Genomic DNA, 24,958 nt, shown 5'->3' on the forward strand with positions numbered 1-24,958 from the left:
GCTTGGAGGTGGTGTAGAGACCCGGGCCCCAGGCACCGGGGGGCCCCCTCAGTTCCTCGCGACCAGAATTCCCAGCACTGCCATTCGCCCGTGCTTCCTCTTGCTCCTCTTCTAGAGGGCAGCCAGCTGGAATCCACCCTCCTGGCCTCCTCCCCATGGGAGGAGCTTCTTATCCTGTCTCTTAGCCAGGTTGTGGTCCCTGATATCCCAAATCCCAGGGGGGCAGCAACCCAGACCCTGCACAAATGCCTGGGGAAAAGTCTTCCTCCTTGAGGCTAGGCCCCGAGGGGAGTGAGCAGGGACTACTGCTAGCAGGGTTCCTGAGTCAAGGATTTATTGTTCAATAGGTGAGGGACTCTTGCTTCAGGCTGGGCAGGCAGAAGTGAGGAGGGAAGCCTTCCACACAGAAAGCCCCACCGTCAGGGGCTCAGTTGGGAGGGGGCTGCAGCACCAGCAACAGGGACCGAACTTGGAAGGGAGAAAAGGTAAGCTTCAGGCGGGAGTCCTTAAGGGGCAGGTGGCCGTCAGGGTCGCGCTGCTCCAGGAGGTTGCAGCTGGAGAACAGGAGGGGTTACGAGAGCCCTGCGAGGGCAGGACTCCCGCCCCCCTCTGTGACCCCCACTCACAGGACGGCCTCCTGAATCGGCAGCGACGTGTACAGCCAGCAGTCGACGTGGCTGCCGTGGGCCTCATACAGCCTGAGCACCAGCGTACGGCCCTGGAGGCTGGCCTCTGCCTGCGGAGGGAGGCAGGTGGTGGGCGGGGTAGGGGGGGGGCTCAGTTGAGGCCCCGCCCCCTGCCGCCCCGCCCCCGCCCCTTGCCTGCTTGACTGTCTCCAACACGACTGCGGGCGAGGACACAGAGAAGGCGCTCCAGGACGCCGCGGGCGCCGGGCCTGGGGCAGGCAGTGCCAACAGGGGGAAGTTGAGGTTGTAGGCAGCGCGGATAACGCCAGCTTCCTGGAAGGAGCCTGGAAATGGGGGTGGGAGCATGGGCGCTCTGGCGTTTTCCCCGCCGGCCGCTGGGAGAAACCGAGGCTCAGAGCAGGGCAGAGAGGCATGCCGGGCCGCCGCACTCACCCTTGTGCGGCATCAGCGCGTAGGTGAACTCGTGGCGACCCATGTCAGCAGTGGCGTCCGGGGCCTTTGGTGCCCGCAAGCTGGGGTGGGAAGGGCGGGAATGGGCCGGGCTGGAACTGTGGGGGCTCCAGCCCAAGAGGACGTGCGCCCCCATGCCAGCCCTCGTGGCCTGGCGGGCCCTCCACTCACAGAGAGAGGCTGAGGATGTTGCCGCGGACCGACGCGCCGTACTTGCAGTCGTTGAGCAGAGCCAGCCCAAAGCCGTGCTCTGACAGGTCCATCCAGCGGTGGGCCCACACCTGGAAGGTGGATGCCAGACCCGCTTGGTGGCCCCGCCCCCTCCCCGGCCCGAAGCTCCCACCACTACTGGGAGGGCCCTCTCTGGGACCACAGGATGGAACTCCAGCTCTCACCACAGGAGGTGCTTGGTATACCATCCAACCTGTCTAGGCCTCAGCTCCTCATCTGTGAAATGGGGACAACAGAATTCACCCCACCCAACAGGCATGTGGGTCAAAGTAAACACAGCATTTAGCACAAGGTCCAGCCCAAACCTCCAGCATGGTGATCACGGTGATCACCGTCCTACTCCTGACCCCACACCACACAGGTCTCTTCCCAGCCCGGCAGGCTTCAAACCCCACCCCACCCCATGTCAGACCTCAAATCGAGCCCAGTCCCAAGAGGTGTTGTGGTGCGTGGGCCGCTGCAGATGTCCGAACTGGACCTCATAGGTGGCTTGGAGGCTCCGCACGCGGGTGGGGAACTCCACCTTCAGGAACTTGTGGGCCTCATGCCAGTGCACCTACGACGGAAGGACACACACACACACACACACACACACAGGCCTGGGCGACTCCCTCCTTCCCAGCTGCCCAGGGAGAATGCCCACCACCCCGCTGCCTGCTACCTCGGTGTGGAAGCGGACATAGGGGCAGCCAACGTCCAGCACCACCTCCTGGCTGAGCCGACTATTGGGGCTGATCTGCAGCAGGAACCAGGCGCTGCCCCGCATGCCGCCCTCAGTGCCCACTGCCAAGGTTCCTGCCTGGCCCAGCACTGGCTTCCTGCGGGGTGGGGTAGCTAAGCTGAGCCAGGGCAAGCTGATGGAGGGGGCCCACCACCACCCTGGGCCTGTCCACACTGTACCGTGTCTCCAAATGGTAGTCCATGACGTCCCATGCGTCCCAGTACAGAGGGACATCATCAAACAACACAAACTGGTTCCCCACCATGCCCTCAGCAATGGCCTCCCTAGAAGGATTAGAACTTTATGACCTTGGTCTCTCCAGCTGCCTGAGGTGGGGTGGGGGCCGGGAGAACAGGCCCACGGGACAAGGGGACTCTTCCTAGCCCAGCCTGCCCTGCCCTGTGTGGGTCCAGAGCCCCTGATGGGCTGCCATGGGCAGTGCTGCGGCCAGGGAACAGAGGGAATGGGCTCTGGGAGCCACCTGCCAGGCAATGGAAGAGGGCAATGAGGAGTTGGCACCTGCCGGAGGCCACGAGCACCAAGGATGTCAGGCAGCCAGTTGGGTCCAGCCTCACCCGGATGATGCCATTGTCCAGAGTCACAGAACCGTCGGTCTTGGTGGGAAGCGTCCTTGAAGCTGAGTCTGCAGGGACTTCCCACCACCAATGGCACCCCCAGCCCAGCCCCCCACCACTTGCTCCAGCTGGAGAGCTTAGAATCCCCACATTGTTAGGGATGGCCCAGGAGGGGCCCCGCACACCCGCTTGTGCCAACACTTACCTCTTGCACCACAAACACAGGCTGCTGGGTCTGCAGGGGCTGCACTGAGGTGGGGGTGGGGGCAGGAGCATAGCCCATGCTGGGCACGGTCACCAGGGCTGGGGATGAGGCCCGGGCATCAGTGTGGCCTCCCTGACCTTCCGGGAGCCTCACCTGAGGGTTGGGTGGCTGCTTCTCCTACTGCCACCCCCAGCTGGGGGCACCCCAGGGCAGAGCCCCCTCCCCTGGGGCAATGTCCCTCCCATTGCAGTAGCAGCCTCGCCCCCCAGCTCCTACCGAGGCTGTGGGCCCCACCAGGCCTGGGCAGGGCCAATACTTCAGTGCGTTTCCACGGCAGCGTGTTGACGATGAGGAGGCCCTCGGGGCCTGGCTCCCCGGCACACAGTGCGGCCACCGCAGCACTCAGCAGCGTGTTGCCATGGGAACGGATGTCTGAGAAAAGACGGGCTGGTCATGGGTGGGCGGTGGGTTTGGGAGGACCCCTGAGTAGCCCACAGGCCACTCTCCGGGCTCCACCCCGCCCGGGGACAGTGGCAGGCAGGCCATCCAGCTCACCTTCATAGTGGCACATGGCCTCCTCCGCCACCAGCTGGATACAGCTTCCGGTCAGCACGTCATGGAACTGGTTCAGGAGCAGCAGCCTGCAGGAGCCCGGAGCAGGGATGGAGAAGGCTGGAGGGGCAGCCGCAGAGCTGGCGGGGGGAGGCCGGGGCGGTGGCAGGGCTGGGCAGAAGCAGGCCTGACCTCCAGAGGTCCTGCAGCTGGGCTGCCGGGTACAGGAACTGGGTGCTGCGGGCCACGGCCAGGCTGCTGAGCAGCTCCACGTCGTGCAGGATCCGCTCACACTCCCGGTTCCCCTTCTTGAGCTGAGCACAGTTGTTGGGGGTGGGGGCGGATCTGTCCCAGGCCACCTTCCAAAGCCCTCCGTGCTCAGAACCCGAGGCTCCCCAGGGCCTCCCAGATAAAACCTCTAGCACCTGACCTGTCCCTTTCCTCCCCAGCCTGAGGCCTGCCTTCTTCAGGAATACTCAGCCCTGCCACCTCCAGGTCCCTGGCCCACCCGACTCTGGTACTTCTCTCCCCTCAGTGCCTCCCTGGAACACGAGCCTCTTTCCCCCAGGTCTGGACTAGACTCTGCCCCTGCAGACCCAGGGCACATGCTCCCTGCTGGGCTCAGGGACCAGCACCTGACCTGGGCCTGTGTGGTGTAGGTGCCATTGTGTAGCTCCAGGAAGAGCTCCCCGACCCACGTGCACAGCTGCCCTGAATGGCTCTCCAGTGCGGAGAAGAGTCGCCCCGGAGAAGACAGCTGCACCCTGAGGGAGACACAGCCTGGGTCGCCCAGCCTTGGGGGTATTGTGTGGCTCACCCTTCCCCCTGCCAGAGCAGATGAGAGATCCAGCCCCGACAGAAAGGAGCATCCCCACTGCCCATCTCCAGAATGCTCCCTGTCCAAGCAAAGCCAGTTCCAGACACACGGAAGGGTTCTGTCTCCAGCAGATTTAAGTCTCTTCCCACCCGCAGCTTTTGCCCCGCCCCCAGGGTGGAAGCTGGGAAGAGCCGAGGGTCAGGGACTGGAATGGGACAAGGTCCAGTGGAGGAGCTAGATGGAATGTCTGAGCGGAAAGCAGGGCTGCGGGCAAGGGCAAAGGGAGGTCCCGAGGGCTGCTGGAGGGCCAGGGCGCACCTGGGCAGCCCGTCTGTGTTGTGCAGCCGCTTCAGGCGGTCCAGCATGGTCTGGGTGGGGCCCCCGCCCCCATCCCCAAAGCCAAAGAGGAAGGCACTGTGGTTGGTCCGCCCCTTGTCCCGGTTGTTGACCACGGTCTTCAGCACCTGGATAGGCAGAGCAGGGCAACCCAGGTGAGCCTAGGACCGGACACCCAGCCCTCTCCAGCCCACTCCCCCCCATCTCAGCCACTGGGTGCCCCCTCACCTCCTCCACACTGCCCTGCATCCCATATGAGTCTCCAGGTGGGAAGTGAGCCAGCACACGGGAGCCATCCAGCCCCTCCCAGAAAAAAGTATGGTGCTGCAGGCAGGGAGACAGGAGAGGGGCCAGAGCCAGGCCTAAGGCCTGTTGTGTAACCCTGGGCTTGGGGTCGGGGGGAAGAGACTCTCTGGGTGGAGTTGGGTGGTTGGTACAGCACCCCTGAGTAAGCCAGGTGGGAGCTGAAACGGGCCAGGTGGGGACCCTGCCCCCTGCTTCTGCTCACCGGGAAGGAGTTCACCAAGTTCCAGCTCAGTTTTTGGGTCAGGAAGCGCCTGATGCCGCAGCTGCGCATGATCTGGGGCAACTGGGCTGAGTAGCCAAACGTGTCTGGGAGCCAGAACTGTGGGGAAAGGGGCTCCTGGTGAAGCAGCCCCAGTCCCTCAGCCTTCTCTGGCTCAAGGTCAAGCTCCAGCCCCATGTACCCACAGGCACAGCGGCTTCCCGCCTACCTCCGAGCACATTTTCCCAAACTCCTGCAGGAAGAAGTTCTGGCCCTGCAGGAACTGCCTCACCATGGCCTCTCCACTGGGAAGGTTCCCGTCCTGGCAGCAAGTGAGGACAGAGGCAGCCAGCATCAGCTTCCCTGGGGACTGGGCGGGAGCTTGGGCCACTCCCACCCCGCACAGGAGTAGCCAAGGCTCTGACGGAGAGAGCTCATGCCCAGTGCCCAGATGTGTTCCTCTCTTGGCTTCGCTCTGCTGTCTACCAGGGGAAGGGGAGGCTTGCAGGGTGGGGACGGGCCTGCAGCCTCCCACCCTGCTTGAGACCCTCCACCCTCTGGAGGTCCCAGGCCTTGGGATTCCAGGACCCCACAGGAGGGGTATGAAGGTCCTGCAGAAAGCCACCTACCCACAAAGCCAGAGGGGAGGCCTGAGGCTGAGGGGTTGCAGATGGCACTTACCATTTCCACCCAGGTCCCCCCCACAGGCACGAACTGCCCTCGGCAGGCGAACTCCTGGAGCCGGGCATGCAGGCCAGGGTAGTGGTTCTTTACCCACTGAAACTGCTGTGCCTGTGGGACAATGGGACCCATATTGGGGCAGGAGTGACAGGGATCCCCTCCCCCCGCCCCCTGGCCTAAGCACCTGGGGCCAGTGGGCAGCTGAGGGTGGGGAAAAGCCCTCTTCCTCAGGTGTGAGAAGGCCCTGGACCTCATCCAGGTCCCCACACGGCTGTCCCTCTGACCTGGGAGCAGGCAAAGATGAAGTCCGGGTTCTGTTCCATGAGCTGCACGGCTGTCGCCCAGCTCCGGGCACATTTTCGCACAGTCTCCTTGAAGGGCCAAAGCCAGGCTGGACGGAAAGGGGTCAGAGGTGGAGGGAGAGCAGCAAGGTGTCCGGCTCCCCACAGATCTCCAGCCTTGCCCCTGCCCCCCAGCACCCTGGGCCTCCAGAGGGCTGTCCTCCTCCATACTAGGCCCCTTTCCCTGTAAGGCCCTCCAGCATCCCTCCTGAGCTTTCACTTCAAGACCCCGTCTCGAGGTGGGAGTAGGGGGTGGGGAAAGGAGGCTGTCAGTTTCACAAGTCAGGAACTGGAGGCCCCGTGCCCTGCAAAAGCCTCACTCTGAGGCTGTGGCCCCCAACCCCTGAAAGGACCCTATAGAAGGTGGCAGAGGTTAATACATTGGTGGGTGCCGCAGAAGAGGGGGCGTGGCATCCCGACATGGATCTGCCTGGGCGAGGCACTACAGCCTCTCCTGCCCTCTAGGCCCAGTTCCTTGCTCGCCAGTCCAGAGCTCTCACACTCCACCGCGAACCACGACACAGCACAGAAAGCCTTGTTCTATGCTTCCGAGACATTAGCTGCTTCAGATTCAGTACCTCGGGGAGCTTGTTAAAAATGCAGATTTCCTGGGGCGCCTGGGTGGCTCAGTCAGTTAAGCGTCTCCCTTTGATTTGGGCCATGATCCCAGGGTCCCGGGATCCAGCCATGTGGCGTTCCCTGCTCAGAGAGCAGTCTGCTTCTTCCTCTCCCTCTGCCCCTCCTCCCGCTGGCCCGCGTGCATGCACATGCTCTCAAACAATAAAATAATCTTTTTAAAAAATGCAGATTTCCCATAAGCCTCACAGACACTGCAGACTCATCAAGTTCAAAGCTGAACTCATGACCCCCCCCGCCCTATCCCTCACCCCCTCTACCCACCCACCCCCCGGCCCAAACCTGCCCCTGTGCATGAGTCCCTATCTCCATTACTTCTACATCACTCCTCCCTGAGGACTGGGACACCCTTGTCAAACTCTTACTCGATCTCATTTGGTTAAAAGGTCACCTCCTCTAGGAAGCCTCTCTGAGCCCTCCTGACCCATCAGGGTTAAGTGCCTCCATCGTGGCGCCAACCCTGTCTGCCTACTTTACAGCCATCATTCTCTAGGAACCTACCTCCCCACATCTAGCAAGGGGCACGTGGGGCCTCAGGTTTTCTCAAGAGAATAAACAAAGCCACACCTAGCGAAGCCCATTTTACAAATGGGGAAAACTGAGGCCATGGTGAGCCAAGAGCTCACTGGGGACGACACAGTGTTTCTGGGGCATAGCCAGGGCTTCAAGGGCACCCCTGCCTTGCCCAGCCAACCCGGCCAGCTGCTGCCCTACCTGTATCAATGTGGCAATGACCCATGGCATGGATGGTATGCTGACTTTCTCCTCCACGTTGGCCAAAGAACCTGGAGGCCAGAGCCTGGGCCACCGGGAAAGTCTGTGGCTGGGCAGGGTCACACACGTTCACCATCTGGTTGGCTGTGTACAGGGCCTGGAAGCTGCGCTGGTTGTCTTCCCCAAGACCCTGCAGCAGGGTTCTGCCCCTTAATTCCCATCCGGAGCAAGGCGGGTCTCCAGAACTCGGCCCCAAATGACCTCTCAGAGCTCCTTCCTACCTCCAACCCTTTGCTCCTTCTGGTTCCCCCTGCTTAGTACCGCCTCCCTCCTCCCCCTTAAAGAGGGAAATCCTTTCAATACTCAAGCAGGCAGAAACACTCACCCTCTTTGGATTCCCAGACTTCCAACTCTCCGACCCAAGACACAACCGGTCCCCGGTGGGGCTGGGAAGGTCCCTAGAGCAAGCAGCTGGGGTAGGGGTGTCGCTTACCTTGGCTATGCCCAGCAGCAGCTCCAGATCCACCAGGAGTCTGTGGACATCCCGGCAGAACACAGCCAGCTCAGCCCGGCTCACCTGGAACATCTTCTCTGGGTCTGGGGCTGCGATCATGCTTCCCTTCCCAGCCCCCAGGAGCCCATTGCAGGCTACTTCCACATAGACGGTCAGGCTACAAATGTGGGGAGGCAGCCTCAGGCTAACAGACTGGCAGAAGATGCTGGGGGCTGGGGGAGGAAAGACCAAGGAGGCAGCCACTGCCCAGTCCCTGCTTGCCTCCAGGGTCCACCCCCCGGAAGATCCCACAGTAGGTCAGGGGTCTGTGCGAGAGGGTCCTGTTCTGCTGATGAGCGTTCTACCCCGGGCAGGGCAGTAAGCAGCCGAGTTGGGAACTGTGTGAATTACGCTGCTGCTCAGCCTTTTATTCCCATTTCCACAACTGACTTTACAAACACTGCCTTGGTCTCCGAACCCTTTCCGCATATTAAAACCGTGTTTGGATCCCCCAGATCCAATCTTTCAGAGCAAAGGTCCAGCAGCCAGCACAGGGCGGGCTGTTCTCTAGAGTGGCACGGTAGTCTCTGGGGCTGTTCTGCTGTCTTCAGAGAGCAAATGGGACTTTGGTGGAGAAGCCTTCCCCGACCCTCCTGCCACCTCTCCCAAGTCTGGGACCGCCCTCCATACTGAGCTCCTGGTGTTTGCTCTCAGAGCCCCCACTGGTTTTGTAATTATGTAAGTGTCCCTGAGTCCCCCTTGCTGTCAAGGACCATACTACTCACTATCACAGTGCTAGGATCCGGAAGCATCAGCTACAGTGCTCAATAAATATTAGAAAATACAGTAATACTATGTCTGAGTTCTGAACGGTGTCATAAAATGCCCATGTTATATTAAGGGACAAAAAGATATCAGGATGCAAATCATCAAAGAAATACAACCTTAGCCAGGAGGAACTACGCCTGAATGAGTTCCTGAGCTGAGTGCTGAAATGTTAATAATGGTCATCTCTAGGTGGCAGGATAATGGGAGTCACTGACTTCTTTGTGCTTTCCTGTATTTACCACAAGAAGGCAGACAGTATCTTTCTAGCCAGGGGGAAAAAACCGCCCTCTTTAAAAAGAAACTGTGAGATCTGAGGATGCCAGTGTTGGAGGTGGGCAATTCGGGTCATTCTGAGCCTCGGCTCCTCCTTACCCCCTGGGGCCCCTCCCCCGCAGCACGGTCCACCAGGGCATGGGGACTACCTCACCTCCGGGGGTCTCCTTCTTCCAGCCTGTTGGTCAGGACATAGCTGGTCTTCTCCCCCTCTGTGGTCAAACCCTGGTGGGGAGTGGAATGAGAGAGACAGGGCCAGAGGCTTTTCCACAGTTCAGGGGAAATGTAAGCTGAGGGAGGCCAGGCCCCTCCACTTAGCCCCCAGCTGTGGCTCCTCTCGCCTACACAAAGCCAACATTGGCAAATCAGGGAGCCCTGGTGGCCGGTGCCCAACACCCATGGCAGCCCGAGTGCCCTGATCACCAAATGGCTCCTGTTTAGTCTAGTTGGAATGGAAGCTGAGCAAGTGAGCTGACCACTGTATATTTTAGTTTTTTTTTATCTGTAAATAGGCATAAAGACCCACCACAAGCAATCATAAAAATTAAATCTGATACGGATACTTAGTTGTTCATTCTGGGGAACTGGGGATGCTGTGATAGGGAGAGATCCATTACTTCAGGGGAAGAGGACTTGAATTTTTCCTTTATGCCATCAAGAACTGCTTGAAAGTTTCCCCCCATAAGTATAGGCTACATATAATAAAAACTGGTGTATTGAAACTAAAACTACGGGTGCCTGGGGGGCTCGGTCAGTTAAGCTACTGACTCTGCTCAGGTCATGTTCTCAGGGTTGTGAGACTGAGCCCCACGTTGCCCTCAACACTCAGCACAGATTCTGCTCGAGATTCTTTCTCTCCCTCTTCCCCTCCCCCCCTCTAAAAAACAAAACAGAACAATGAAAACCACTAAAACTAAAAAGCGGTATGGTCTGCAAAGCCACTACTCTGGCACCCAGCACCCTGTAGAGGGTTAATAAATGAATCTACTGTACTGTTATTATTGTACTTGATTAGCAATTATTTTCAGGCCAGAATGAGAAAATGGCCAGTCACTGGCAGGATTGGCTTAGTACTAATTATCTTAGGACCCAAAACCCATCCATTGAACGTCCCAATGTCGGTTCCTCTAACCGATCACACTAGGGCCTAAATGGCAACTTCCCCAGTCCTGCAATTCTTTTACCCACAGGCACAGCCGCTAAGCAGCACCTTCTTCACAGACCGGGGCTGAAATGGGGCCCAACCTACCCCCAGGGCAGGGCTGATCACCTGGATAGGTTCTCCCTCTCGCCATAGCAGGCCTTCTCCATCACTTTCCCATCGAAGGTGAACTTCTTGACCCACCCATGCCTCTGGGATGGTGAGCTCTACCCGAAACCAGCAGGTCCACCACCTGCAAGACAGCCAACGGCATGGGCCTAGGGGTCCACGCCCTTGTCCTTTTGCCAGATTCCCTTGGACGAAGGGTCAGAGGGACTTTTCTCCAAGGATCCACGGCATCACAAGCTGTTCAGCTCGGAGCCACAAGAAAGGGGCAACACGGTGTGCGGCGAGGGGAGGGGAAAAGGCGGGCAAGTCAGGGGTCCGTGATCCCTCCTAGAGGGTCTTCCTGAGAAGGTGTCGAGGTCCTGGGAGAATGGGGGCGGGGGATGAAAACTCTCGCAGGAAAACGGAGGCAGCAGGGAGCTGCTTCCAGCAGAGGGTGCTGCTTCGCCCCGAGAGGCTGTCTAGGAGCCCGGGCGGCCGTGGAGGTGTGGCCCTTCGAGCCGCAGGGCGAGGGAGGGGGGCTGCCCGCGGCCCCGCCCCCTCCGAGCGTTACCCACGTGGGTCCAAAGCTGTCCCCGATCTGCGCGGGGCGGAACTCCTGCTGCACCGCCTGCTGGTAGGAAAGCCTCTCCGGCGTCTGGAAGCTGGAGAGCGCGGTCACCGGGCAGCTGTCTCTGAAGAGCCTGGACGGGAGGAGCCGGTGGGCGCGCGCTCGAGGCCGCTCCCGTTCGGCCCGCGGGCGAGTCGGCGGATGGGGCCGCGTCTTCCCTTGACCCTCCGCCGAGAAGGCTGCCCCCCAGCACAGCTTTTCCCGAGCCCTCCTCCCGGGCCCCTGCCCTGTCCGCGGCGGTCACTTCGTCCCTCGGCCCGGGTGGCCGTGGCTTGGGTTTCCCCCCGGAAGGGAAGACTGGGGCTCGCGGAGGCGGCCGGCCGGCGCCCGGGGCGAGGGGGCCCCCCACCTGCCGCGGAGGTTACAGTCCGTGAAATAAAGCGGCGACACGAATTTCTCTACCCGCTCCAGAGTAGTGCGCCAGTGCTTCAGGGCCGGCGCCGCCGCCATCGCCGCGCGCTCGCTGCTCTCCCGGAAGGCCTCTGCCGCTGCCGGCACGGCCCACGGCCGGGAACCAAAGGTTCCGGCGTCCGAAGGGCGCCTTTCGGCCCCGGGCAGCTTTTCGTGGAACACTGGCGGCTCTCGGAAGCCCCGCCGCGCGGAACTCAGAGCGAGCCGCTGAGCCGAGAGCGCGGCTTCCGAGGCTCTCCACCCGCTCTTCCGAACCCGCGGGCCACTGGGCAAATCCCTCAGTAGAACGGCAGCTTTGACGCTTAGAGTCTCCGAAAGTCCCTATACCGAAACGGGGACTGTAGGCGCGACGGGTGGGAGCCCTCGCTAGTGCAGACGCGGGTCACCCGGGCTTAGAAGCCACGCGCGGCAACCGTCTAGTTCTCCCGGCCAGCCAGACCTCCGGTGCTCGCTAGCCGGAAAACCTACTTAACGTGGGAAGAGCCAGGCGCCGGGCCCGTGCTTTGAAGCTGATCGGCAGATCTGTGTTAAATAGGGAGGGCTTTGCGCCGCGATAACGGAAGCTTCCTCCAACATATTGTGTGTATAGCCGTCACTTATCCCCAGAAACCCTGGATATATTTTGATGTGATGGCAGATCAATCATAGCATTCAAGATCCCACTTGAATAACGTTATTTCACCACATAGGGCTGGAGAGTTCAGAAAAGCCACAACGCCAGAAACCTCTCCAATTTCATCCCTACCCTAGTCCATCGGCAGTTTCTTTTTCCCCCTTCTAGGATTGCCAAGCAGTGCGCTTGTCTATAAAATCATTACTAAGAAAAATATATACACGTTAGCCCTGATACTTTAATGGAAATACTGACCAAGTTCACATTTCAAGTGCAAATCACAGGGAAAGGGGGCTAGTACAGAACACCACACATGATTTTAACTAAGGAGGACTCACTGCTATAACAAAGACTGGGTTTAGAACTTGGAGCTCAGTTTTCAGAGGGCAGGAGGGCTAAAGATGGTGCTTGTAAAAACACTGGCTGTAGGTGAAGCTCCCACTTCTTTGGGTTGCCCTGATGGGTTGCATTTTCTCCTGAACTTGGCCCTGAAGCCAGATCCTGACCTGCAGGGAGGTAAGTCTGGACATAACAGTGCTACCACAGCCAACAGGTGGGGTGCCCCTGGTCAGACCCGATCATTTCCCCCATAATTTCAAGTCAGCCTGCCGGTTCTTAAGCAGAGGGGGATAAGTGGGGAAACCTGAAGATCTTTCCCTCAATCAATAACGCATCACTCTACCTCCAAGTCAGGCACTGCCTTAGCTTCACCCTACTATCTCCTCCCACAAGGCTCTATTACCACTCCCTACATTTTGGGGCTCAGAGTCTCCTGTTCCCTCTGCAACAACAATAGTCTAAAATATAAGTCTATACCATCTGTTTTTAAAGTTCAGAAGCCCCCAAACTTGTAGTCTTCGGTGGCAGTGTTGGGGGTTTTTAAGCAAACAAAAACCACACAAAACACTACTGCTTACTTAACGACTGAGACTAGGGTAATGGTTGATGGAGAATAAATCTACCAGAGTACTGGGAGGGGTTCAGTTGGTCTTTGTTCAGAAACTCCAGGTTAAAGACCTATAAAACAACTACTCACTCAGTTTAAATGTCTGGTCTACCAGTCTAAATTTATGTAATTAAAAAAATATATATTCCATTTGCAGTTGCTAATAATGTAGCAAATCTCTCTCCCAACCCCATTTATACCACACGCCTTGTATGCATTTCCTTCAAATACTGCTTTGGTATTTAAGTCGTTCACCCCCATTTCCAATTAAGGATAAGAAAAACAACACAGAAATGCAAACTAAATAGCCGGACAACTGCCCAAATAGAAAATATTTCCAAACAGTTGAAATAAGGAGAAAAACATGTACTAAAAGAATGAAGTGTTCTATTTTAAAAATTTGGAATATTTTGATTTGAGACAAGTGCAATGAACTGCTAAGTATTTAAAGCAAATTTTCGTTTGTGCCGAGGGTAAGGAACTGAAGCCCAAATCCCTGTTCCACAGTAGTTCTCTGGTGAGGAGAAGGGACTTGGGTTGAGAGTTCATTCCTTAAGTAAGAACCAAGCTTTATTTATTTACAAAAAAAAGAAGAAGAAGAAAAGAAAAGAAAAGAAAAAAAGGGAAAAAAATGAAAGGGACAAAAGGAAAAAAGAAAAAAAGTAGGGGCAAGGGGGAGACAAGTTTTACACAAAAGTACTACAACAGTAACTCCCTTTGGTAAAAAGTGTAATAAATGTCTTATACATCTGTTCACAGGTACTAAATCTGAGCCACATAGAACTATGGTACACAAGAAGCTAGAGCAGTTATGCTAGCACATCAAAGCATATTTCTTTTAATAAAAAATCGACAGTATGTACATTATTTACAAAAAAAAAGAAAAAGAAAAAACCAAGTTAAAATTGTGTGTGTGTGTGTGTGTGTGTGTCAGAGAGTAAAGCTGGTGGATGGCACTAGGGTAGACTAGTAAAGAAGCAGGTACAAAACAGTTCCACGGGAGCTAAAAAGGACGACGGATTTGAACTTGCTGAGGTTGAGAACCAGAGGAGAATGTAAAGGGTGGGCAGCGAGGGATTCGTCAGGAAAAACCCACAAGATGATCAATCCCAAAGCCAAACTGCAGGTCCCAGATAAAATCTAATGGGTGATCTAGATGTGCTCGAGTGACCAGGAAGAAAAAGAAAAAGAAAAAAAAAAATCAAATCCAGTTTTTTTTCCTTTTGTGGGGAGGAGAGGAGCAGTGACCATCAGAGTTACAATCCATCTGAGCGGTGAGTCCTTCCCCAGTCTGTCAGTGCACGCCCATCCAGTCAAGGTGTGAACAGCGTCTGGCTCCTTCATCGAAGGTCAGGCCCCAGGAGACTCCAGTCTTAGCTCTGCTGGTGTGTGCAAGCGAGCTGCGCGTCTCTGTGCTTGCACGGATTTCCTTCCCCTCCAGGGCAGGCTAACACCCCAAACCCCTTGGGAAAAGTTCCAGCTCCGGCTTTGTATGGTATCCACGTTCCTTCTATGCAGCCCACTTGGTGCCAGGTTGCACCAGCCACACACTGATCAGGTGGCCATGTCCCAGAGAGGCCCAGTGAGGCTTGAAAGGCATCTTCCTTGTTTCTTCAGTGTGCGTGAGTGCGCGCACTCCCCACACACACCCCCTCAGTTACCTGCTCCTGCTCTGTGGTTACGGGGCTTTGAACGCTGCGCCGTATTTGACACGGTACTTGTTTATGCTTACAAAGTGCAGGGTCTCTGTGTCACAGGTGGTGGTACAGGGCACCAGGCCCTCCAGCCCCTCACCCATGAGCCACTTGCTGGTCTCTGCTGCCATCTCACGGGGCACGTGTTCCTTGGTCCATTTGTCCACCCAGGCCTGGAACCTCTGATGTAGCCGCTTGCTCACACGCTCATGGGACTGCGAAAGAGAACAAGAAAAAAACCATGAACTAAAACAAAAAACAAACAAATAAAACCAAAAAAATCCCTCTTCAAATACAAAGCCTAATTTTCTCCTAAAGTAGCAGGGGAAAAGATGTGTGGTCAAGCCTTTGATACTACTGGTTAGTTAGGAGTCTCTGTTTAAAGAAGAAAACAGAAAAGAGGCTAAGAACACAGAGTAGGTGAAGAGTTGGAGCCCATAAAGCCCCTAAAGAAATGTCGACCCAGGGTCTTAGCAGAACGAGCTCAGTAGTTCTCATTTTTAGCATTCATTAGTATCAACTAGGTAACCTGATAAAAATACAGATTTCCTCGTTTTCATCAATCTGAATTTTTTTTTTTAAAGATTTTACTTATTTGACAGAGATCACAAGTAGGCAGAGGCAGGTGGCGGGGGTGGGGGAAGCAGGCTCCCAGCTGAGCAGAGAGCCTAATGTGGGGCTTGATCCCAGGACCCCAGAATCATGACCCGAGCTGAAGGCAGAGGCTCTAACCCACTGAGCCACCCAGGCGCCCCAATCTGAGTTTTTAAACTAGCAGCCCAGATGCCTCTAATGTACCTGAATGAGACACAACTAGTCGCAGCTATGAGGTCCTTCTGTCAGCGTGACAATCCACTTCTAAGTAAGACGGCACAAGGCAAAGGGCTTAAAACCCGCTTTCCCTTTACGGTATTACCCTGCCCTGCCCAGCAGGGCATGGGGCACAGCAGATCTCCAGGGGAGTGTATGGTCCTACCTACCCAGCCACCAAATATTTACCGATGCCTATGTGTGAGGCAGAGGAGGAATGCCAAGATGAATTCGGTGCTACCCAGCTCCTGGAATAATCTGCACCAGACCCACAACACACAGTGTCATGAGGGAAATCTACTGAATCACCCATCCAACTTCTCTCACTTGAATGACCTCTAGTCCTTTCACACTTCATCAGTCCAAAACACAGTGCTTGATGTGCCCCCAACCCCCTTCCTATCAACAGATTATGCCCCTAAACTGCCCATTTTCTCAAGCAGAAACAAAACCAAAAACCAACACAAGACCAGGCATCATCCTTGATGTTCTCTTTTCTCTTATCCACTCACGTCTATCTGATCATTACTGCATCCTGACAACTCTATACCCAAATTGTACCTCTGACCTAATTCTTAGAATTCCTGCTAGCCCGGGTCACCGTCACATCTCACTTGGACAAGAGCAGTCTTTTGAGCATTCTTTGCCTTTCCAACTTCATGCCCCAAATCATCCCCACTGGGATGAACAGCAGTCCAAGCCATCCTGTCAACAACGTCCCCCAGTACTGCAAACAAAATCCAAACCATGGTCTATAAGACTAGTGATGATGTCTCTGCCCACCCTCCCTGGCTCAAGCCATGCTGATGCTTCTAGTTTCTCACACATGCTGAGTCCTTTCCTCCCTTCTGGCATTGCATTTGCTGGTTTCCTTCATCTAGAAAGCACTATCCCTCAACTCCTCACCAAGATGCATCCTGGTCGTTGTTCCAACCTCAAGGGTCACCTCCTAAGGGAAGTCTGCCCCCACACAAACAGGGCCTGCATGCCAGCTACCCACAATCGCCTCACCTAGTTTCTCTCCTTCATTGTGCGTATCACACCATTTCATACGCTCTACTTCATGGCTGTGCCCCAGGGCCCGGCACAATCCTGCTCCAAAACCATACCAGAAAGCTTTCACAATCGGGATGGCATGCAAGAACAGACAGAATTCATAAGCAATACCCTGTGAAATGCCAAAACTGGGCGGAGCTTTACTGAGGTGCCACTGGCTGCTGTGGGTTGAACTGTGTCCTCTGCAAATCACTGTGTTAGTCCTCCTGTCTGTACCTCAGATTGTGACCTAACTTAGAAATAAAGTTGTTGCAGATGTAATCAGTTAAGATGCAGTCAGACGATAGGAAGGTGGACCTAGAGTCCAGTATGACCAGGCCCTGAAAGGGGGGCACTGGACACAGGCACACAGGGAAAAATGCTGTGTGAAGCAGATGAGGGCATGGGAAAGATTCTCCCTCCCTGCCCTGGTTCGAACCAACCCTGCCACACGTCAATTTTTGACTTTTAGCCTCCAGAACTGTAGGACAATAAATTTCTGTTGTTTGAGGCACACAGTTTGCGGACCTTCATTTGGACATCTTTAACAGCCTAATACCTCTGCTTACTCAACAACTCAACAACTCACCACTCACAACAAGCGGTGGTTCTCAGAAAGGGAGAGGAACAACCAGGACCCTGCGGTAGCCCTGGGCCCAGCCGGGGAGGAAGGGCGCGGAGACATTCTGTGACTGGTTCTTACCTGATGAGCCCGGAGCAAGGCTGTTCTCCGGTACATGTAGTCCTCTGACTTGATCACGTACACCATCTTGTAGGAGTTCAGCTTGAATCTACACTCCAGTTTATCCAGGCTATCCACATTCTCCATGGTCTTCTTGCTGTTTCCTTCCTTCCCTTCCTTTTCCTGCTGTTCCCGACCACGCTGACATTTCCGGATTCGCCTCAGATTCCTACGGAGTAGAGAAGCCCTACAGGATCAGAGCTCGCCCAGATGCGACTTCCCATGAGTCCCCTCAAAGGGGTTCTCCTTGTCATATGCCTTTTTAGCACTTATCATAATTTTAGTTACATAACCAGATACACACACACACACACACACACACTTTTCAGTTACATATACTTTTATATTTTTAAAAATATATATACTTTATATATACTTTTAGTGCATGTGTGTGGGGTGTGTGTGTGTGTGTGTGTGTATGCTCTAACTTAGCTATATATATTAACTATACATCTCTCTCCCCAATGGTTTCATTGTTTAAAAAAAAAAAAAAGTTTCAAATGCAGAGATACACAGAATAAAAGGCAGAAATCTTCAACCTCGCCTACCCCAGATTCTCTGAATCCCACATGCCCCAGAAGAGGTAAGCACTGAGAACAGCTTTGATTTTAAACCTCCTAAGCCTCTCCATAATCACTCACTATAGTTCTGCCTTGGGATGTTTTTAAAGACTAAAGATCATACTATATATTATATTATTCTCCGTTTTTCACTTAATGTGAAAATTTCTTTCGTCACATTCTCTTGATCTGCTCCCTTAACTGAACCATCCCTTAACAGGAACCACTAAGGGCTCCTCACCTGAACCACGGAACAAAGATGGTTATTAGAATGCCTATTTTTTCAATTCCCCCCAAAGATGGTACATAATTCCTGTATCTTATATATATAGTTAAGAGGACAATTCACATGAATGGATGCCCTGGAAGGTATTTAAAGCTGAATTCTCTCCAAAAGCAAGCAGAAGAAAGCTTGTCAGCTAGACAGTTACACAGTTGCTAACACTTTGCTATGGCAACAAACATTGCTTAGTGAGTATCTGGTATACATGTATTTCTGTAGGCCTGCAGTTTTTTGGTCCAAGGACCCTTGGGGGCCCCCAAGCCCCTTTTCAGGAGATCTACTATTTTCATAATAATACTAAAACATAAAAATACTGAAACATATATAAAAAAAACCATGTTTTCCTATGTTAACATTTACACTGGCAGTGCAAAAGTAATGGTGAATAAAAATGCCGGTGGCACCAAAATGTTCTTAGAAACCTTTGTATTCTTCTCAGGCCATGTTCTGGCAATTAAAAGAGGAAAGCTGAGGGTGCCTGGGTGGCTCAGTCAGTTAAGCATCTGCCTTTGGCTAATGTCATGATCCCAGGGTCCTGGAGATTGAGCCCCAAGTTGGGCTCCCTGCTCAGCTAGGAGTCTGCTTCTTCCTCTGCTCCTCACCCTGCTCATGCTCTCTTTCTCTCTCTGAATAAATAAATCTTTAAAAAATGTTACCTGATATAATCCACATTAAAAACTTTCTGGAATATTCAGTCTCTAAGAAAATCTTAAAAAAAAAAATGAGGAAAGCTGGTTTCATTTAAGAATGTACATGATGGGGGTGCCTGGGTGGCTCAGTGGGTTAAAGCCTCTGCCTTCAGCTCAGGTCATGATCTCAGGGTCCTGGGATCGAGCCCCACATCGGGCTCTCTGCTCAGTGGGGAGCCAGCTTCCCCCTCTCTCTCTGCTTGCCTCTCTGCCTACCTGTGATCTCTCTGTCAAATAAATAAATAAAATCTTAAAAAAAAAAAAAAAAGAATATGCATGATGTGGATGCCTAGGTGGCTCAGTCAGTTAAGTGTTCAACTCTTGGTTTCAGCTCAAGTCATGATCTCAGGGTGAATCAGCGCAGAGTCTGTTTAAGTTTCCCTCTCCCTCTGCTTCAGCTCCTCCCCGCTGCCCTCTCTCTCAAATAAAAAAACTTAAAAAAAAAAAAAGACTTTATTTACTTATTTGCCAGAGAGAGAGAGCACAAGCAGGGGGAGCCGCAGGTAGAGGGAGAAGCAGGCCTCTTGCTGAGCAGGGAGCCTGATGTAGGACTCAATCCCATGACCCTGAGCCGAAGGCAGACATGTAACCAACTGAGCAACGTAGGCATCTCTAAAAAAATAAATCTAAATCTTTAAAAAAAAAAAAATCCTTGATGAAGCAATAAACATATTTTGTCAAATCCTAGCCCCTTAGTATACATCCTTTTAATATGTTGTGTGGTAAAATGGGAACTACACATACGGAACCACAGTGTGCCAAAGCACTGCCCGAATGGGAAATGGGTCACTATTTTTACCTGAAGGAACAACGGACTAACCATCCTGGAGTACTGTCAGCTATTTTTTCAAAAAATGAACAATGAAGGAGGCGCCGGAGTGGCTCAGTCGGTTGAGTGTGGGACTACTTGGTTTGGGCTCAGGTCATGACTGAGGGTCATGGGATGGAGCCCGGAGGCCAGGGCTGGGGCTCCATACTCAGCAGGGAGTCTGCTTGACAGTCTCTTCCTCTCCCTGTTCCCCTCCCTCGTTCACGCATTCCCCCTTCCTGTAAATAATTAAATCTTCAAAAAAAAGTGTTACCTGATATAACCCACATAAACAAAAGCTTTTTGAAATATTCAGTCTCTAAAAATGTAAGGGATCTCCAGGCCAAAAAGACTGAGAACTCAGCTCCAATAGCTGCTAAGGCAAATTATTAGAAACCAAAGTTATAAGGTAAAGTTCCCATATATTTTTATCGCCCTGGCCCCAGAATGATGGTATCAATTTATATTTTCCCCACAGAATATGAAGTGCTTTCCTAGCCCACACCCTCTACAGCCAGGTTATAAATCTTTTAAAAACATGGCCAACCTGGTGAGAAATACACGGTATGCTTATTGTACTACTCCATAACCCTAGAGACTAAGCCTGTTTTGTTGAAGAGAGGCCTGGCACAGAACAGCTGCTCCGATGTCTGCCAAATGAATCAAGAGTGAAGAGGCTGGCAGGACCCTTTTGGCTCACATCCCCCTTTTTCCATGTTCCGATTAGAACTCCGATTATAATAATAACACAGATCTTCCTTGACTTAGGGGTTACGGCCCGATGAGATGTTGGAAATACTTTAAGTCAAAAGTGCATTTTATCCCTAACCTACTGACTAAGCATCACAGCCTAGGCTAGCCCACTTCAAAGTGCTCAGAACACACTTTAGCCTACTACTGGTCAACATCCTCTACCACAAAGCCTGTTTTATGCATGTCATGTAATTTATTGACTACTAACTGGAATATGCAAACAAAGTGGCTGGATGGGCAGAGCACGGTGCTAAGCATGTCAGCTCTTGCCCCTTGTGCTCCTGAGGCTGACTGGGAGCTGCAGCCCCTGCCCAGCACCGTAAGAGGACCACACCATAGCTCGCTAGCCTGGGAAAAGACCCAATTCCAAATTCCAAAATGGCTTCTAGTGAGTGTGCCTTGCTTTTGTACCATTGTAAATCCAAAAATCATTTAAGTCCAACTATCCTAAGTGGGGGACCATCTGTATTGGTATAATACCTTTCTGGAAACCTAAGACCTGGGATTTCAATTCTGAGCTTCTGGGAAGGAAGAAAACTACTCTACTACAGCACAACCTTTTTTCTACTTCTGCAACTTCATTTTCATCCTCACAGGACCAACAATACACTGCCCATAAATAGGGAGGACATTTTTAAAATTCTGTGAAGTGAATATAGCAGACCTAAGCCTGCTATTCTTTTATGGGTTCTTTCTACTATCTTCAAAAGAGAGCTCTACTTCATTATTTTTTAAAAATGTAATTCTAGTATAGTTAACTACACAGTGTTGTATTAGTTGCAAGTATACAATATAGTGATTCAACACTTCCAGACATCACCCAGTGCTCATTGTGACAAGTGCCCTCCTTAATCCCCATCACCTATGTCACCCCCACCCCCACCTCTGGTGACCATCAGTTTGTTCTCTATAGTTAAATGAGTCTGTTTCTTGGTTTGTCTCTTCCTTTCCCTGTGTCTGGTTTCTTCAATTCCACAGATGAGTGATATCATATGGTACTTGTTTTTCTCTGACTGACTTACTTCACTTGGCATAAAACTCTAGAATACTCTCTACCTACACCCATGTTGTTGCAAATGCCAAGATTTCATTGCTTCTTATGGCTGAGTAATATTCCATTGTATATCACACCCCATCTTCTTTATCCATTCATCTACTGATGGACACTTAGGCTACTTCTGTATCTTGGCTATTAGAGATAATGCTGCTCTAAACATAGGGGTGCATGTAGCCCTCTGACCTTTTTGGATTCTATGGGGTAAATTCCCAGTAGTGCAATTCCTGAGTCATAGGGTAGTTCTATTTTTAACTTTCTGAGGAACCTCCATACTGTGTTCCACAGTGGCTGTACAGTTTGCATTCCCACCAACAGTGCAAGAGGGTTCCTTTTTCTCCACATCCTTGCCAGCATGATGTTTCTTCTGTTTTTGATGTTAGCCCTTCTGACAGGTGTTAAGGCAATGTCTTATTGTAGTTTGGATTTGCATTTCCCTGATGATCAGTGATGTTAAGTACCTTTTCATGTTACCTGTCGGCAACAGGTCTTCTTTGGAGCAATGTCTGTTCGTGTCTTCTGCCATTTTTTTTTTTTTTTTTTAGATTTGAGAGAGGAAGACGGAGCAAGCCAGTGCACCCATGTGTTCTGGCAGGGGGAAGGGAGGGGAGAGAGAAAAATCTCAAAGGAGAATCCCTGCTAAGTGTGGAGCCAGACACACGGCTTGATCTCATGACCCTATGATCATGACCTGAGCCGAAATCAAGAGTTGGACGCTTTACATACTGAGCCATCCAGGTGCCTCCTGCCCATTTTTAATTGGATTATTTGGTTTTGGGAGGTGTTGTGTAAGTACTTTATATATTTTGGATACTAACTCTTTATCAGATACATCATTTGCAATATCTTCTCCCAAAACAGCATGAAGGTTCCTCAAAAAGTTGAAAATAGAACTACCCTATCGCTTCTCGGCCTTTTGGCTAAGATCAAGTGTGAAAATAGAACTACCCTATGACCCAGCAATTGCACTATTGGGTATTTACCCTAAAGACACAAATGTAGTGATCCGAAGGGGCACGTGCACCTGAATGTTTATAGCAGCAATGTCCAAAATAGCCAAACTATGGAAAGAACCTAGATATCCATCAACAGATGAATGCATAAAGAAGATGTGGTATATATATATACAATGGAATACTATGCAGCCATCAAAAGAAATGAAATTTTGTCATTTGCGATGACGGGGATGGAACTAGAGGGTATTATGTTTAGCAAAATAAGTCAATTGAAGAAAGACAACTACCATATGATCTCTCTGATATAGGAATTTGAGAGGCAGGGCAGGGAGTCATAGGGGGTAGGGAAGGAAAAATGAAACAAGATGGGATCGGGAGGGAGAAATCCGTAAGAGACTCTTAATCTCACGAAAAAAAACTGAGGGTTGCCAGCTGGAGGGGGTAGGGAGAAGGTGGACGGGTTATGGACATTGGGGAGGGTATCTGCTATGGTGAGTGCTGTGAAGTGTGTAAGCCTGACGATTCACAGACCTGTACCCCTGGGGCAAATAATACACTAATAATACATTATATGTTAATAAAAAAATTTTTTTTAATTAAAAAAAAAAAAAAGATTTTCTCCCATTCTATAGGTTGCCTTTTAGCTTTGTTGATTATTTCCTTTGCTGTGCAGAGCTTTTTGTTTTGATACAGTCCCAAGAATTTATGTTTCCCTTGCCTCAGGAAACTTATCTTAAAAATGTTGCTACAGCCGATGCCAAAGAAATTACTGCCTTTGCTCTAGGATTTTTATGGTTCCAGGTCTCACCATGTAGGTCTTTAAAACCCATTTTGAATTTATTTTTGTATATGGTATACAAGTGGTCCAGTTTCATTCTTTTGCATATAGCTGACCTGTTTTCCCAATACCATTTGTTGAAGAGACTGTCTTATTCCCATTGGATAATCTTTCTTGTTTTATCAAAGATTAACTGACCACAAAAATCGTGGTCAGTTTTCTGTTCTGACTGGGTTTTCTATTTTGTTCTATTGATCTACGTGTCTACTTTTGTGCCAGTACCATGCTGTTTTCATTATTACAGCTTTATAACATAACTTAAAATCCAGAGTTGTGATGCCTCCAGCTTTGCTTTTCTTTTTCAGGATTTGGCTATTGGGGGTCTTCTGTGGTTCCATACAAATTTTAGGATTATTTGCTCTAGCTCTGTGGTTTATTGGTAGGTATTGCATTAAATGTGTAGACTGCACTGGGTAGCGTAAACATTATAATATTTCTGCTTCCAATCCATGAGCACGGAATGTATTTCCATTTCTTTGTCTTCTTTAATTTTTATCATCAGTGTTTTATAGTTTCCAGAGTACAGGTCTTTCACCTCTTCAGTTACATTTATTCCTCGGTATCTTATTATTTTTGGTAAGACTGCTATCAAGGTTGTCACTTAGCTGGGTTCTGAAATCTTGGATTTTGCGAGTTTACACCATTCCCTAAGCATTAAAAGAGGCTCAATGTACCTAAACTGTTCACAGAAATACGTGGTTTCATCTGAAAACCTGCTTTCTTTCTGGGAGTCTGGAATTTTGGTATGTGCTAGGCAGACAGTGCCTACATGACTATCACCTAATAAAAAACCCAGCACTGAGTCTCCTAATGAGCTTCCCTGGTAGACAGAGTTTCGAACATACTGTCATTTGTTGCTTGGAGGAATTAGGAGTGTCCCGTGCGACTGCAAGGGAAGACGGCTCCTGGAAGCTTGCACCGGGTTTCCTCTGACTTTGTCACACACACCTTTTCCCCATGCTGATTTAGCTCTGTACTCTTTCGCTATAACAAGTCATCACTGTGAGTACGACTACATGCTGAGTCCTGTGAGGATTCCTCATGAATCATCAAGATTTGGGAGACCAACACACACTCCTATCCAACCCAGGAAAGTTACTGCTGATTCTCAAAAGCTCTCACTTCTCTGATGCCTTGGGGCACATGCTGCAGGTAAGCTCATGCATGAACAGCCATAGAAACCTTGAATCAGTGTCCTCAGTGTCCTTGCTGATCAGCAGACAGAACAACAAACTGAGCAAGCGAAAACCAAGGATCTGAAAGTCATTTAACTTGTGTTCCTCATCCCTGTGCAAGTATATGCTGCTAATGTGTGATTCAGTTCACTCACCTTGGGAGAAATACTGGTTTCCGTGCCAGGTGCTCACGAAGCTCGGGAGAGGTAGTATCAGAATTCATGTATCGCTCCACATAGTCTGACCAGCGCTAGGGTTATAAACACAAGATGGGGGTGGAGAGAGAGTACAAACACCAGACTCCATCCTCCTCAGGTAGTCTAGCAAATTCTAGGACTAAATTGTCAGACACCCTTAAATTTTAACATCAAAAAGATCTTTCCATAATGATATGCCGTTACTTGGTATTGACATACAGCTTCAAATTCCTGTTATGGAACAAAACCCAAAGTTTGTCTGAGATACTTTAAAAGTTACCAGAAGTTATAAAGGGGTAGAAACTGGCTCACTGACAAATTTTATTTCCCCACAGATGGTTTTGTTAAAGAATAAAACATACAGTGGCAAACGTCTGAAAATCAGTATCTTTCACATTAAAATCTGGATTTCTGGCATCTCAAAAATTTTTTTTTAAAAGATCTCGCAACCAGGAGCCAATATTCCCACAGAACAACCATCTCCCTTCCATGGCCCCTCAACATCACACACA

At 51.6% G+C, this 24,958-nt stretch overlaps 2 protein-coding genes across 4 annotated transcripts in view; both read right to left on the reverse strand.

The window, feature by feature from the left end:
• Positions 1–317: 317 nt before the first annotated feature.
• Positions 318–11,350, reverse strand: LOC122898037 (alpha-mannosidase 2C1). 2 transcript variants are annotated; one of them, XM_044236202.1, is made up of 26 exons: positions 11,232–11,350; positions 10,830–10,955; positions 10,276–10,399; positions 9,160–9,230; positions 7,905–8,082; positions 7,412–7,601; positions 6,005–6,111; positions 5,721–5,831; positions 5,269–5,361; positions 5,043–5,159; positions 4,763–4,858; positions 4,517–4,662; positions 4,022–4,145; positions 3,574–3,695; positions 3,385–3,470; positions 3,106–3,261; positions 2,830–2,927; positions 2,569–2,663; positions 2,229–2,333; positions 1,990–2,146; positions 1,741–1,884; positions 1,269–1,378; positions 1,080–1,159; positions 822–970; positions 627–736; positions 318–554 (listed from the first exon to the last, which is right to left on the reverse strand). In XM_044236202.1, exons 1-26 carry the CDS (start codon positions 11,330–11,332, stop codon positions 428–430), a joined length of 3,123 nt encoding a protein of 1,040 aa, XP_044092137.1. In that variant the 5' UTR covers positions 11,333–11,350; the 3' UTR covers positions 318–427. The 2 variants fall into 2 exon arrangements, with proteins under 2 accessions (XP_044092137.1, XP_044092138.1); XM_044236203.1 differs by lacking the exons at positions 318–554; positions 627–736; positions 822–970; positions 1,080–1,159; positions 1,269–1,378 and adding an exon at positions 1,385–1,544.
• A 2,039-nt stretch (positions 11,351–13,389) lies between these two features.
• Positions 13,390–24,958, reverse strand: part of SIN3A (SIN3 transcription regulator family member A) — a 69,674-nt gene continuing 58,105 nt past the window's right edge. For both annotated transcript variants that reach the window (XM_044236215.1, XM_044236216.1), the window contains 3 exons: positions 24,405–24,499; positions 17,095–17,302; positions 13,390–14,761 (listed from right to left, as the gene is read on the reverse strand). In XM_044236215.1, the coding sequence (XP_044092150.1) occupies positions 14,531–14,761; positions 17,095–17,302; positions 24,405–24,499 (534 nt within the window). In that variant the 3' untranslated portion in view covers positions 13,390–14,530. The remainder of the gene's footprint in view (positions 14,762–17,094; positions 17,303–24,404; positions 24,500–24,958) is intronic.

This window comes from Neovison vison, unplaced genomic scaffold, assembly GCF_020171115.1.
Source record: "Neovison vison isolate M4711 unplaced genomic scaffold, ASM_NN_V1 Scaffold_093, whole genome shotgun sequence".
NCBI classification, from domain to species: domain Eukaryota; kingdom Metazoa; phylum Chordata; class Mammalia; order Carnivora; family Mustelidae; genus Neogale; species Neogale vison.

What these genes read in the sequence shown, in the direction of transcription:
- LOC122898037 (XM_044236202.1), bottom strand. Translation starts at nt 11,332, where the DNA reads ATGGCGGCGGCGCCGGCCCTGAAGCACTGGCGCACTACTCTGGAGCGG. An exon ending in TGCTGCTGGGCATAGCCAAG is followed by an intron (nt 7,602 to 7,904) that starts GTAAGCGACACC and finishes ACCCTGCTGCAG; the next exon opens with GGTCTTGGGGAAGACAACCA. An exon ending in CGCGCTGATGCCGCACAAGG is followed by an intron (nt 971 to 1,079) that starts GTGAGTGCGGCG and finishes CCCCATTTCCAG; the next exon opens with GCTCCTTCCAGGAAGCTGGC.